This window comes from Cebidichthys violaceus, unplaced genomic scaffold (assembly GCF_023349555.1).
Source record: "Cebidichthys violaceus isolate CVI_PGR_0920_01 unplaced genomic scaffold, fCebVio1.0.p SCAF_11, whole genome shotgun sequence".
NCBI classification, from domain to species: Eukaryota; Metazoa; Chordata; class Actinopteri; order Perciformes; family Stichaeidae; genus Cebidichthys; species Cebidichthys violaceus.
Window position 1 is genome coordinate 1,162,942 of NW_027176274.1, and position 15,085 is coordinate 1,178,026.

Below are 15,085 nucleotides of genomic sequence, written 5' to 3' on the forward strand. Positions count from 1 at the left end.
GGTTCACAGACTCATGACTCCATCGGTTCACAGACTCATGACTCCATCGGTTCACAACCTCATGACTCCATCGGTTCACAGACTCATGACTCCATCGGTTCACAGCCTCATGACTCCATCGGTTCACAGACTCATGACTCCATCGGTTCACAGCCTCATGACTCCATCGGTTCACAGATTCATGACTCCATCGGTTCACAACCTCATGACTCCATCGGTTCACAGACTCATGACTCCATCGGTTCACAGCCTCATGACTCCATCGGTTCACAGACTCATGACTCCATCGGTTCACAGACTCATGACTCCATCGGTTCACAACCTCATGACTCCATCGGTTCACAACCTCATGACTCCATCGGTTCACAGACTCATGACTCCATCGGTTCACAACCTCATGACTCCATCGGTTCACAACCTCATGACTCCATCGGTTCACAGACTCATGACTCCATTGGTTCACAGACTCATGACTCCATCGGTTGCCAGACTCATGACTCCATCGGTTCACAGACTCATGACTCCATCGGTTCACAGCCTCATGACTCCATCGGTTCACAGCCTCATGACTCCATCGGTTCACAGGCTCATGACTCCATCGGTTCACAACCTCATGACTCCATCGGTTCACAACCTCATGACTCCATCGGTTCACAGACTCATGACTCCATCGGTTCACAACCTCATGACTCCATTGGTTCACAGACTCATGACTCCATCGGTTGCCAGACTCATGACTCCATCGGTTCACAGACTCATGACTCCATCGGTTCACAGCCTCATGACTCCATCGGTTCACAGCCTCATGACTCCATCGGTTCACAGGCTCATGACTCCATCGGTTCACAACCTCATGACTCCATCGGTTCACAGACTCATGACTCCATCGGTTCACAGACTCATGACTCCATTGGTTCACAACCTCACGACTCCATCGGTTCACAGACTCATGACTCAGATTGTTCCGACATTAGAGCTGATATTCAGAATCCTCCACTCACAATATGAATATGAGTGTTTGAGCTCTATCGGATTCTCCTGAGCTAACAAACACAGCAGGAGTAATGTCGTTGGTCCATGTGGAGGAAGCCTCATAAAGTGAGTTCACATCAGAAGTTGTGGGGCATTGTGGGGCATTATGGGGCATCGTGGGAAGTTGTGGGGCATTGTGGGACATTATGGGACATTGTGGGGCATTGTGGGGCATTGTGGGGCATTGTGGGGCACAGCACGGTCCTGTGATCCCCACAGTGACTGGATGGAGGTCAGGATGCACAGAGGAACACAGTGACACACATTCAGCAGAGCGGACACTATATTTAGAACCATTAACCGGGTCTTTGTCCGTTGGAACAAAGGTCAACCAGAACACGTCGTATGTTCTGTATTCTTATGTTTGTGGTGCAAACTCAACACAAACCTGCAAATGCTTGTTAATTAAATCACAGGTGTTCAAATGAACTTTGCCAAATTAATATTAAAAAACAACAAATCAGTTACAAGCGAGCAGCATCTGAAGCAGCTTTAGAAAGAAGGGATGTGAATGATTAAAAGAGCTGAAGAACAGGAGGTCTGTCTTCATCTCGTCACGTTCATAATGTGTGTAACCCTTTAATGCACGATCCCAGACCTGCAGGACATTGTGTGTTTTCAGCTCAAAGCTAAATGCTAACGTGGAGCTCTGTCTGCTCCGTAGTGACCTGACTCTGTTCCTCCAGTAGAGGCAGCGTCGAGTCGTGACTCTGACCCAGCGGGCCGAAGAGACGGGAGGCGGCGGGTGAAGTGACCCACATTCCTCCGTTTAAAAACTGCTGCTTCATCCGCTGATGATGAGAGACTCTCAGCAGGCTGGATTCACACCAACAACCAGCTTATCTGTGCTGTCAATCCATCCGCTGGATATCTTCAGTAATATTCAATCAACGGTTTCATTTGTGACATTTCAGATATAATAAAGTGTATTTTCTGACTGTTGTCGGTTCATGTTCTGCTGATCAACAGATCAACTGACGGACTGACGGCATCAGCACCACTGACAAGAACACCAAGAACCTCCTCAAGTCTACATCTTCTCCCCTACAACATGGAGGACCAAACATGAAGATATTTAAAAAATCTGTCAAGAAACAGACAATACAAGTGGAAATATGAAGATCAATAACAAAATATAAAATAATAATTACAAGCTTTCGCATTTATTTTGATATTTATTCATTCATTTATTTATATAATGTATTTTTAATCCCTTCATGTTTACTTATTCTAAAATACAGGGATACAAATAAATAAATTACATTTTATAAAAATAAAATAATTATTTTTTAAATTTGCAGAATTAATTGATATGAAAAAAATATAAAAATTAATTTACACAGAAAATAAATGAACATGCTTCAAATAATCCTATTATATTATTATTATTATATTTTCAAACACATTTATGTGTATTAAATGTTGTAAATGACATTTAGATTCTTCTATATTTTATTTTACGTTTTTTTTTTGTATTGTTGAGTTGAACTGTGGGCCACGCCCCTTACAGCCTGAGAGCACCAGGTGAGATTAATCCGCTAATGAACTGGCTTTGCAGTCACACACTCACAGAATCACAGCAGAGCAGCTCTGGGAGTCTGGGAGTAAGAAACAGAAGGGACTGAAACAGTGTTTTGTGCAAAAACCAAAGCTTGTTTTGAACAAGGAAGAAGGAGCCGGTGAGCTATCATGCATTTGTAACTGTTGTAGCTGTTGTAACTGTTGTAGCTGTTGTAGCTGTTGTAGCTGTTGTAACTGTTGTAGCTGTTGTAGCTGTTGTAACTGTTGTAGCTGTTGTAGCTGTTGTAACTGTTGTAGCTGTTGTAACTGTTGTAACTGTTGTAGCTGTTGTAGCTGTTGTAACTGTTGTAACTGTTGTAACTGTTGTAGCTGTTGTAACTGTTGTAGCTGTTGTAGAACATTGTTTGTAGCCATTGACTGAGATGAACTGATTAAGAACTGCAAATACTGATGGTTAAAAGCATGTTGGGTAAATATAGTTACAAATATAGTTACAATGCTGTCATGGTATTTAAATATAATTAAAAATGTGATCCTTTTAAAATCATGTGAGCTAAGTACAATTTAAAAAGTGATGCATTTGGAAGATTTATCCTTTTTAAAAAGCTGCTGATTTATTGTACTGTTGAAATGATGAAATCATGATCAAATTCAGCTAAAAATGTATTTATTTAATTTACTCACAATATTGGAAATGGATTATTTGCTATGTATTTACAAGGTTAATTTTTGGGTATTTAATGTCAGTATTGTAGTCTGTTCACTGCATGTGGTTATCTTGCGTCTCATTTTCTTAAGTGGTGTTTTGTTTGTATTTAAAGGTTTTTCACCTGGTTACTTGATCACTGCATCAAACTCTAAAATAAAAGCAGGAAGTGTGATCAAAGAGTGGAATCCTGAGAAGTCTTCCTGAAATTGTCTGTCCTCTTCAAGTGGGGAGTTTTGCACATTGAAACCTCGCCAAAGTGAGGGACCACTTGACATGTATTCTCTTTTAAATGTCCCTCCTCTGACTCCATACAGTGCTGTTTGTGTGTGTTTATCGATTGGACCAGGAAATAAATGGAGCCCAGAGCGGAGCGTCATCCATTCACCTCACTCACTAGTCTCTGAACAGGGCTGATGAGCAACCGCAGAACCTCTCGAAGCTGTCATTCACACGTCACAAGTTACGTGAAGGAAACTCTCCTCTTTCCTCTGAAGTGGTTGTGAATGAGTGAGAGTACGCGATGTGTGTGTCTGTGCACATGCTCCCCCCCGAGCTCCTTATTGGCTGGTTTTAAGCTCAACAATCAGTCCGCCTGCAGCTGCACAGCACGCTGAATGAACCCAGCGCTCCTAATGGGGAGCTTTCAAATCCAATTTGACTTCCTGCTGCACAGTTTAGCACACAGTCCCTCTCACAGCTGCATCGCTGGTCCACCTACATGTGCCTCTGATCACCAGGCTGCTCTCCTCCAGATGAAACATCACCGCAGAGACAAAAGAGAAGAATAGAATCTGAATAGAAATGAGCCAAACAGGAAGTCTGCTGCTCGCTCTGCAGAAACACCACTTGGCTTTATTCATCGGCGAAACGGACGTCTCTCTTGTTGTTCAGCCGAGATGAATCCTCTCAGTAGAAACACTGGCGACACGTCGGTGCCTCGTGTCTGCATCACATTCAGTCAGGGAGGGATCATCCTCCGGAGAGATCGATGTAACTATGACATCCTGTTGAACCATTATGGCGACGGCCAACAGCTACGACCGTGACAGACAAAAACCAAGATGGCGACGACCAAAAACCAAGATGGCGACTGCCAAGCACCAAGACAGCAATGACCAAAAACCAAGATGGTGACAACCAGAAATGAAGGGATGAAGGCCACGTCAGTGAAGCACTGCTCATGTGACTGAACTCATGTTGGGTTTAATGACCACCTGAACAGAACACAATGAAACCAACGAGCAGAACAGAGACGGTGAGCGAGTCCATCGGCAGCTTTAAAGCCTCAAATCTGCATTCTGAGCAGTTCATGTGTTCACATGTTCCTTTCTAATGAACACATGAAGTCAATGTATACTTCTATGATGTCTGAAGTTACTCTTCATGTTTCCATACAAAGGTCCAGCAACACCACCAGTGTCAGCTCGGATGGATAAAGTCCTTTCAGAATAAAGCGTAGAAATAAAGAGTACACTTCACAATAAACCAAATACACTCGACAGCAGAGCTGGAAGAAATACTCAAAGTACTAATACTACAACGTAGAAATACTCACTTAACAAAAGTATAAAACGTTTTATCATCAAAATATACTTAAAGTACTAGAAGTTAAAGTACTCGTCATGCAGAATAAAATATATTGAATTATTGCTGCATTAGTTAATGCTGTGTGTGATGAAGACTCCCGGTCTTCATGCATCCCATAATTAACAGCTTCACCTCCAGCAGCTGCAGCTGATTCTTAATTACTCTGCTGGTAATTAGAGGTTGTCCATAATTGGGAGAGAGGCCGTCGTCTACCCACAATGCTCTTTGTTGATGGTTTGTTTGTAAAGGAGGGGGGATGGGGGGGGGGGGCACACTCACACACAGCAGAGGACAAAGAGGTTCAACGGAAGAGACCGATGCTGATTCACTGCTTTGAACCAGGAGACTGAAGCCAAAGCTTCATGTGTTAAAGCAGCATTCTCTCTAGTGTCCACCAGGGGGCGACTCCTCTGGTTGTATAGAAGTCTAGTCTAAAATGACTCTACTTCTCTCTTGATTTATTCCCTCAGTAAACATTGTAAACATGAGTTTATGGTCTCAGTCTCTAGTTTACAGTCTTCTTCAATACAGCATGATGTTCATTTAGTACATTATGCTCCATTTAGAGTCAAACACACCATAAAGCAGGGGATGATTTAGGGGCGGGGCTACACAGTGATTGACAGGTCTCTACCAGAGACGTATACGGCGTCTCTACGTCACTCCTCCTCAGTCCAGATGTGGTCACTTCCTGTTCACTGGTTGTGAAAAAACAACATGGCGATGACCAAAACGCCGAACTAGAGGCTTCAAAACATCAACAAACCAACGAGACGTCACTCCTCTACGTCCTCTTCTTATAAACAGTCTATAACACACTCCCACCATCATCATCATCATCATCATCCTCATCTTCATCATGTTGACCTGGATTCCTGTGAACCTCCACATGAACAGCTATCAGCCTGAACACCGTGACGTCTTCTCCACATGTCTCTTTAGTCTTGTGGCCCTGGATGGAGGCTCAGAAGGACCAGAGTCTTCTTTCACACCCTGGAGAGTTTCTACCTTCTTCTTCTTCTTCTTCTTCTTCTTTGCTGCAAAGACGTGTTCGTTTCTCTGTCTGAGGTGAAACCTGATTAAAGCCGGGACGAGGTTTGAACCCTGAAGAGGACTGGAGTCTCTAAAGGTCTGGCTGTCCTGTAGGAGGTGTACAGAGTGTGTCTGGAGGGTCCGCTCGTTACCTCCAGTCCACTGTCATGAGGAAGACCACGAGGGGGTCCCCAGTCTACCAGACCTCAAGGTCTACTCATGAGCTTCAGCACAGTCTTCCTCCGTAAACAGCTCATAACATGAACGACCGCAGGAAGTCTCTGGACTCTAGAACCAGCTGGTCTCAGCTGGTCTCAGCTGATGGAAGGTCATCAAGCTCCAGAGCAGCACCTTCACAAGTCACATGTTCTCGTTATCTTCAGAGAGAAGCCAGCAGCATCGAGCCGACTCATTACTGCCAGCGTTAGAGTGTGTGTGTGTGTGTGTGTGTGTGTGTGTGTGTGTGTGTGTGTGTGTGTGTGTGTGTGTGTGTGTGTGTGTGTGTGTGTGTGTGTGTGTGTGTGTGTGTTTTGACCTTCTCCTCGCCTCGTTCATTGAGTCCCTGTTGAGATCAGACTCTACCACACCGGGCCGTTGAAGGGTTAAAGTTAGAGTGAAGGTGTTCGAGCGTCGTCTTCATGTCGGTGGCTGGAGGAGAGTTTCGTGGTGATGTCACACATAGCCCTGACAATAACCATGACACGGTTTGTCCCTGAACGCATCACATTCCAGCTGATTCAGACTCAGAGACTAGAGGGCCTTGGCGTGACAGCAGATGATAGTGATACGATCTTCACATTCTTCTTGATGAAACGTCTCGTTCCTCTGAGAGCATCGCTGCAGAAGCTGCTCCTTCACCCTCGAGACGCTCCAGGTCTGTCCATCGACTGCTCCTCTCTGCTTCTACCCTACATTCATTCACATCATCCGTACGCAACAACTCCCATCAGCCCCGGGGGCATTTCCTGTCCCGGCTCTGGATGCACCGTCCTGCTGCACGGCCAGTCAACCCCGAAACACGTTGCATTTAAGGACTCCTGGGACTCCAGAGACTCCTCTGAGGATCCACTGCTTCATTTACTGAAACATGAGGACACATTCAGGGGAAGCTAGTTTTTTAAAGAGTTATTGTCCTGAAGTAGATTCAGGTGAAGACGTTAACGTTGTTTCATTCATTTCAGCCTTTTAATAATCATTTATGTCATTTTTAAAAGACTAAAATAACAAATATGTAGTGAAGCGTTTCATTTCCTTTCACATGGAGACGTGAGACTGACTGAATGGGTCCATTGAGTAGCTGCTCTGGAGCTTTCAGTCACACCACATGGTCCTCCTCAGCAGATGTCAAACTGTACATGTTCAGATTTCCACTGTTTTTTGTCCGTTAAATGTTGAGATTGAAAGTTCAAAATATCTCACATACATATACATATATACATATACACATATATACATAGAGATATATATGATCAGTGTATCTCATGTTTTTTTGGATTACTACTCAGACATGAAGACAGTTCTTCATGTCTTCACGTGATGAGCATGTTTGTGCTTCAACACATTCAAACATCATAAATCACAGAGAGGTGAAAACCTTAATATCGCAGCTTCTGCTCCACGCGCTCACTTACAGAGAGGAGGTGGGTTTAAACCGCGGCTGCTTCAGGTGCCTCGTAAAGCAGAGAACTGTGTCCCTGAAGCTCTCCGTGTCTTTCTTAATTGTGGTAATGATCAGGTCTCACGCGCGTCATTCTGCTACTCACTCAGTCACTCTCAGGACGCGTCGCCCTCCATCAGCCCGGCACAGAGGAGGATCTCTCGGTGGATCCGGGTCCAGGTCCTCACCGCTCCTCTTTATTCTAGAGACCCGATGTTGATCCTCAGACCGGGATCTGACCCCCCACAGACCGGACCGTGATGGACGGTCCTCCGGCTCTCCTCGTGCAGGTCTGAGTGTTCCGTGGGTACCGGAGGATCCCGGTTAACGACCTCTCTCCTTTGCGGGGTTCTCCTTGGGAACTGTGCTGCCTTCACGTGCCGCTCGGACATTCAAGCGTCCTGGTTTAACGTTTGGAGAATGTCTTCTGTCTCCACGTTGGAGTCCGATTACATCGTGTTAGTGATGACGTTTGATTAGTGACTAATACACTAAAGAGCTGTCACGTGTCACGTGTCTCTGCTTTGTTGTTTGTTTGTCACGTTTTATTTCTTATCTTGAGATATTAGGTATTGTGAGATATTAACTGATTCATCTTTGAGGTATGAACTCCTCACAGCTGTTGTTATAACTTCATTCAGAATAGATGTGAGATTATTATTTTATTTGTTTAATAATAAAATAAAAGATTAGCAGTGATTAGAATAATGTGATTTTAATAAGAAGTCTGATATTCAACATAACATCACGCAGAAACATGACCATGAATACACAGTAAGAAGAGTGAGTTTAGTGTGTGTTTAGTGTGTGTTTGATGTGTGTTTGGTTCATGAGGAGTGACTGATCAATAACATAGTTTATTTATATATTATTATTAATAACTTTATTCATAAAGCATCCTTCAAACAGAAGCTCTGACAGACAAAGCAAAAAAATAAATAAATAGATTAATTCTTATATTTCCGACAGCCAGTGAAGGCAGCACTAACCATAGCACCATCGCTCTCACTCTGCTGCTGATTGGCTCAGATTAAAGATTCCCCCCCCCCCCCCCCCTAAAGAGCCCGGATCATGGTGGTCTTCATCACTCAGTCTGATCCGGATCAGTCTGATGGATCCTTTTCTTTTACAGAAACCTGTATATATATATATATGTATATATATGTATATATATATATATGTATGTACATATATATATACGTATATATACATATATATATATACATATACGTATATATACATATATATATATATATATATATATGTACATATATATATATATGTACATATATGTACATATATATATATGTACATATATGTACATATACATATATATGTACATATATATATATATATATATGTATATGTATATATATATGTATGTACATATATATACGTATATATACATATATATATATATGTACATATATATATATATATATATATGTACATATATGTACATATATATATATATACATATACATATATATATATATATATATATATATATATATGTACATATATATATATATATATATATATGTACATATATATATATATATATATGCATGTATGTACAATAAATAATCCTCTTAATGTGAGTAATGAACTGGTGAAGTTTCATGGTGATATCTAGTTATTAATTTGTATTATTAATCTTTACTGTCAGCGTTCCTCCGTCTTTATACTTCAGAATAATAATAATAATTATAATACTTACAATAGACAAACATAAAAAAACAAAAAAATAATAACAATAAAATAAAAGCAGTAAAAAGTGAATGTGAAATGTTTTTTTAATAATTGGTATATGGGTTTTCTATTAATTTAATTTTTATTAATTTTAATTAATTTTATTTTTATTTTTAAAAATAATATTTTTGATCTGTGAGTTAGTCTGAATTTCATTTAGGTAAAATAATAATAAAAGATATTAAGGCAACACCTACAAAAGAGGATTATATCAAATATCATTTATTAAACAAAACATTCACGAGTGAATAATGCGACAGTAAAAAAAGAATAGATTTATTGTCTCTCTTTATAAATATAAATATTAATTTAATTAATTAATGAATTATTAATTAATATTGTTATTTCTGATTTTATTATATTTATATTATATTAATAGTTATTTCTGGTTTATTATATTTATATTATATTAATAGTTATTTCTGGTTTTATTATATTTATATTATATAAATAGTTATTTCTGGTTCTATTATATTTATATTATATTAATAGTTATTTCTGGTTTATTATATTTACATTATATTAATAGTTATTTTTGGTTTATTATATTTATATTATATTAATAGTTATTTCTGGTTTATTATATTTACATTATATTAATAGTTATGTGTGGTTTTACTATATTTATATTATATTAATAGTTATTTCTGGTTTTATTATATTTATATTATATTAATAGTTATTTCTGGTTTTATTATATTTATATTATATTAATAGTTATGTGTGGTTTTATTATATTTATATTATATTAATAGTTATTTCTGGTTCTATTATATTCACATTATATTAATAGTTATTTCTGGTTCTATTATATTCACATTATATTAATAGTTATTCATGGTTTAGATAAAATAAATAATAAAAACATGACATTTCCGTGTAGCTGCCTCGTCATCACAAACTCCTTGATTGACAGATATTGAACCAATCAAACAAGAGGATAGCCCTCTTGACCAATCATAACGAAGAGGAGGCGGGACTAGAGCTCTGCCGTACATGGACGTCGGATAGAGAAGAAGAAGCAGAAAGTTTACAGCTCATGAAAGTCTCAGAATGAACGGAACGACGTATTCTAACTTTGACAACCAGGAGCACGTCCTGAAGTTAGGAGAGACGTTCGAGAAGCACCCGAAGAGCGGCTACCACACGGTGCGATGTAAGTTCCGCGGTTTGAGTCTCTGGGCTTTTTTTACAGTAGCTAACAGTAGCATGCTAACAGTAGCATTAGCTACAGTTAGCATACTACTGTTAGCATGCTACCAATTAGCTTTGTAGCTAAGACAGCCGAAGGCAGCTGTTTTCGACGTGTAGCCCGGTTTACGTTAGCCGTTTAATATCCGCCTGTTGTTGGTGTGTTTTAATAATATAATATATATATATAAATATATAAATATATAAATATATATATATATATATATATATATATATATATATAAATATATATATATATATATATATATATATATATATATATATATAAGATAACAGTTCTGTCTGCTCGTCGTCGTTTTAATTAAGTTAGTTATTAACTCCAAACTATAACAAACACACCGTTGATGAGCCAGCTGTCACAATGTTAGCTAATGTTAGCTAATGTTAGCATTGCGTCTATCAGTACACTACCGCCATCTGGTGGTGACGGTGCGTAACTGCAGCACTACATTTTATTTAGTGTCTACATTTAAAATAACATTTTGTTTTATTAAATATTATTGTTAATATTGAATATATTCATACAATATATGTATACAAATATATATACAATGTACAAATAATACAATGTACTTTAAATATTGAGTATACAATATATTTAAATGTGTATAATTTTCATAAATACAACAATGCTACAGTTGTCAATATTTAATATATATTTATATGTTTATAATATGTACAAGTACAACTGTGCTACTATTGTTATTATGGAGAGTATAATATCTATTAATACAACACCAGTACGGATGTCAGTATTGAGTATATAATTGAATGTGTATATATATATATATATATATATATATATATATATATATATATATATATATATATATATATGTGTGTGTACTGATACTGGTGCGGTTGTCTTGTTGTCTTGTCTTGTTGGGGACAGATGACTTCAAGCCGGCCTCCATCGATACGACGTGTGAAGGAGAGCTTGAGGTGGGGAAAGGAGAGCAGGTCACCATCACTCTGCCCAACCTGGAGGTCTGAGATCACTTTAACTTCAGCCGTTCATCAACGACGACACGCCAACAACACAATCATGCTTTAAAGATTCAAGTGGCAGTTAGAGACGTTTTCTCTGGTCTCTGGAGGAGGAGTGTCCTCAGACTGTTTCTAGAACCAGGACCACCGTCCTGTCTGTCTCTGTGTTTCAGGGCTCGAGTGCTCCGGTGACCGTCTTCAAAGGGTCCAAGAGACCGTACATGAAGGAGTGCATCCTCATCGTGAACCACGACACGGGAGAGTACAGACTGGAGAAACTCAACAGCAACATCGCTGTGAAGAAGACCAGGTGGGTTCCTCTGGTCCTGGTCCACATGGTCCTGTTGTCTGTAGACACGCGTTGTAATCTGCTTCAGTTTAGAAACATTAAAGTTTAAAGTCAACTTACTCAGTGAAACGGGTTCTAATCTGTATTTTACCAACATTTCAACAAGTTCATGTCCCAGTCCTGTCCCCTTCTCGTCCCCTTCATGTCCCAGTCATAACCCCTTTATGTCCCCTTCATGTCCCAGTCATAACCCCTTCATGTCCCAGTCCTGTCCCCTTCATGTCACCTTCATGTCCCAGTCCTGTCCCCTTCATGTCCCAGTCATAACCCCTTCATGTCCCCTTCATGTCCCAGTCATAACCCCTTCATGTCCCAGTCCTGTCCCCTTCATGTCACCTTCATGTCTCAGTCATAACCCCTTCATGTCCCCTTCATGTCCCAGTCCTGTCCCCTTCTCGTCCTCTTCATGTCCCCGTCATAACCCCTTCATGTCCCCTTCATATCCCAGTCATAACCCCTTCATGTCCCAGTCCTGTCCCCTTCATGTCCCAATCATAACCCCTTCATGTCCCAGTTCTGTCCCCTTCTCGTCCCCTTCATGTCCGTCATGTCCCCTTCATGTCCCAGTCATAACCCCTTCATGTCCCCTTCGTGTCTCAGTCATAACCCCTTCATGTCCCTGTCCTGTCCCCTTCTCGTCCCCTTCATGTCCCAGTCATAACCCCTTCATGTCCCAGTCCTGTCCCCTTCATGTCCCATTCATAACCCCTTCATGTCCCAGTCCTGTCCCCTTCATGTCCCAGTCATAACCCCTTCATGTCCCAGTCATGTCCCCTTCTCGTCCCCTTCATGTCCCAGTCATAACCCCTTCATGTCCCCTTCATGTCCCAGTCATAACCCCTTCATGTCCCCTTCATGTCCCAGTCATAATTCCTTCATGTCCCCTTCATGTCCCAGTCCTGTCCCCTTCATGTCCCAGTCATAATCCCTTCATGTCCCCTTCATGTCCCAGTCCTGTCCCCTTCATGTCCCAGTCATGTCCCCTTCATGTCCCAGTCATAATCCCTTCATGTCCCAGTCCTGTCCCCTTCATGTCCCAGTCATAATCCCTTCATGTCCAAGTCATAACCCCTTCATGTCCCAGTCATGTCCCAGTCCTGTCCCAGTCATAACACTTTCATGTCCCAGTCATAACCCCTTCATGTCCCCTTCATGTCCCAGTCCTGTCCCAGTCATAACCCCTTCATGTCCCAGTCATAACCCCTTCATGTCCCAGTCCTGTCCCAGTCATAACCCCTTCATGTCCCTTTCATGTCCCAGTCATAACCCTTTCATGTCCCGTTCCTCCAGCTTCAGTGTTTAATAACTCTTCCATGTTCAGCCCGCACGCCTCTCGTGTTTCGTAATCGGCTCATTGGACTCGTGGTCTAGTCTTCTTTGGCCGTCTCTGGTCGTCTCTGGTCTTCTCTTGTTTTCTAGTCGTCTCTGGTCTTTTCTGGTCGTCTCTGGTCGTCTCTGGTCGTCTCTAGTCGTCTCACACCAGGGCTCCTCTCTCTGTGAAGGGGGAGGAGCCATGTCTAGACACGTTTCTTCAGCTCTTCTTCTTGAGTCCTCCATCATGTGTCGGGATGATTCTGGACCTCGTGTCGTCGGAGGAGGACTTGAACCCACGGGGACTCATGAGACGGTCTGTGTGGATGTGTTCACAGGGCCGAGGGCAGCAGTAAGATCCACTCCCGCATGGAGCAGCAGACCAGCCGCCTGAGCCAGCAGGTGAGGACCAACACCAGCAGCAGCAGCAGCAGCAAGACCCCCACCAGCTCCAAGAGTCCCCCCCCGAAGGAGAAGACCTTGTCTCCAGCGTCTCCCATGGACGACATCGAGAGAGGTAACGTGGTGCGGCGTCTCATCCTCGTCCTGTCCATGTAGTAGAGCAGGGGATGCTTTAGGGGCGGGGCTACGCGGTGATTGACAGGTGCGTCTGCTTCCTGTCCTCAGAGCTGATGGCGGAGGCTCGGGTCATGGACCAGCTGAGCAGCGGGGACAGCTCCTCCGACTCCAACAGCTCCTCGTCCTCCAGCAGCGACAGCAGCAGCAGCGATGATGAAGGTGAACGCACTTCTTCTTCTGCTGCTGCTGCACCGCCACCGACCAATCACAGCATGCCTATCATCACCACCAGCAGCAGCACCATCACCAGCAGCAGCAGCAGACACCAGGAGAGCGGAGGAGGACTCATGAACACCCTGAGTGAGTATCCCTCTCTTCATCCTCAGTCAGCTGGTGACAACATGACTCCTGGTTTTGATGACATCACGGCGTCTGTGTTTCAGAGAGCGACCTCCAGCTGAGCGAGTCCGGCAGCGAGAGCGACTGAACCCTCAGGGGGTCTCTGAGGACCCGGGTCCTGAGACCTCCTCCTCCTCTGTAAAGCTGCTGCTTCTCCTCTCGCTGTCACTTATTCACCACCAGAGGCGCTCGTCTGGGCTTTGAACCGGCCAATCGGAGGCGAGCGTTCACGTTTGTGTTCCAGCTTCAGCTCAGCCTCTCTCATTCAAACACTCTTCAGTTATCAGTGAGGTCACAGGTCAGCATCATGTAGACGTTCATCCGCTCATCCGTTCATCTGCTGCTTCACTTCATGAGGAGTTCTGAAAGGTTCTGCAGCTCTCTAGAGACGGACGTGATGCTAGTGAGGTTCTCCTCCACAGTAGACGAGTCTTCAACAGAGTGAACGTTGTATTAATAATGTGTTCACGCTTTACCTCCATGCTCTTCTCTGATCTCTACGAACACACCGCACCATTCACAACACATGGAGATAAAGAGTGAACACATGAATATAGACACCACTCTGGACCAGAGCCTCACCAGCGCCACGCTGAGGATGACGATGATATGAATGAGTGAGGGTGAGGATGATATGAATGAGTGAGGATGATATGAATGAGTGAGGATGATATGAATGAGTGAGTTATTGCAGCTTTGTGTTCTGGTCTCATGTCTCAGTAGAGCTCAGTGCTTCGTAGCTTTAAACCTGCAATACTTGAATCAAATTATTTATATTTAGAAATATACTCAACCAGCTTAATATACATACACATATATATGTACATATATATGTACATATATGTATATTGATAGTCAAAGCTGTCTGCAGCGTTGAGCGATCAGCAGTGTGAGCTCTGAGGATCTACTTCCTGTTTACGCCTGAATCAAAGATGGCGTCTGAGACGTTTGACGCTCGTTCACTTGTAGAAAAATAAAGATTTTAATAATTCATTTTGGGCGTTTGTGTTCTTTATTT

General features: G+C 42.0%; 1 protein-coding gene and 1 long non-coding RNA gene across 2 annotated transcripts in view; one reads left to right on the forward strand and one right to left on the reverse strand.

Moving 5' to 3' along the window:
* The window catches only part of LOC137890131 (uncharacterized), a 22,649-nt gene extending 14,673 nt beyond the window's left edge, over positions 1-7,976 (reverse strand). Inside the window, exon 1 of the long non-coding RNA XR_011105268.1 lies at positions 7,645-7,976. This is a non-coding gene — a long non-coding RNA (uncharacterized lncRNA). The remainder of the gene's footprint in view (positions 1-7,644) is intronic.
* Positions 7,977-10,270: 2,294 nt separating this feature from the next.
* On the forward strand, positions 10,271-15,060 carry eaf2 (ELL associated factor 2). Its single transcript, XM_068736635.1, has 6 exons — positions 10,271-10,446; positions 11,395-11,489; positions 11,663-11,799; positions 13,488-13,666; positions 13,777-14,028; positions 14,112-15,060. The coding sequence occupies exons 1-6, from the start codon at positions 10,344-10,346 to the stop codon at positions 14,153-14,155; spliced, it is 810 nt and encodes a 269-aa protein (XP_068592736.1). The 5' UTR covers positions 10,271-10,343; the 3' UTR covers positions 14,156-15,060.
* The last annotated feature ends 25 nt before the right edge of the window (positions 15,061-15,085 follow it).

Coding starts and splice junctions, on each gene's coding strand:
- eaf2 (XM_068736635.1), top strand. CDS start 10,344: ATGAACGGAACGACGTATTCTAACTTTGACAACCAGGAGCACGTCCTG. Junction 11,490..11,662: donor TCACTCTGCCCAACCTGGAG/GTCTGAGATCAC, acceptor TCTGTGTTTCAG/GGCTCGAGTGCTCCGGTGAC. Junction 14,029..14,111: donor AGGACTCATGAACACCCTGA/GTGAGTATCCCT, acceptor TCTGTGTTTCAG/AGAGCGACCTCCAGCTGAGC.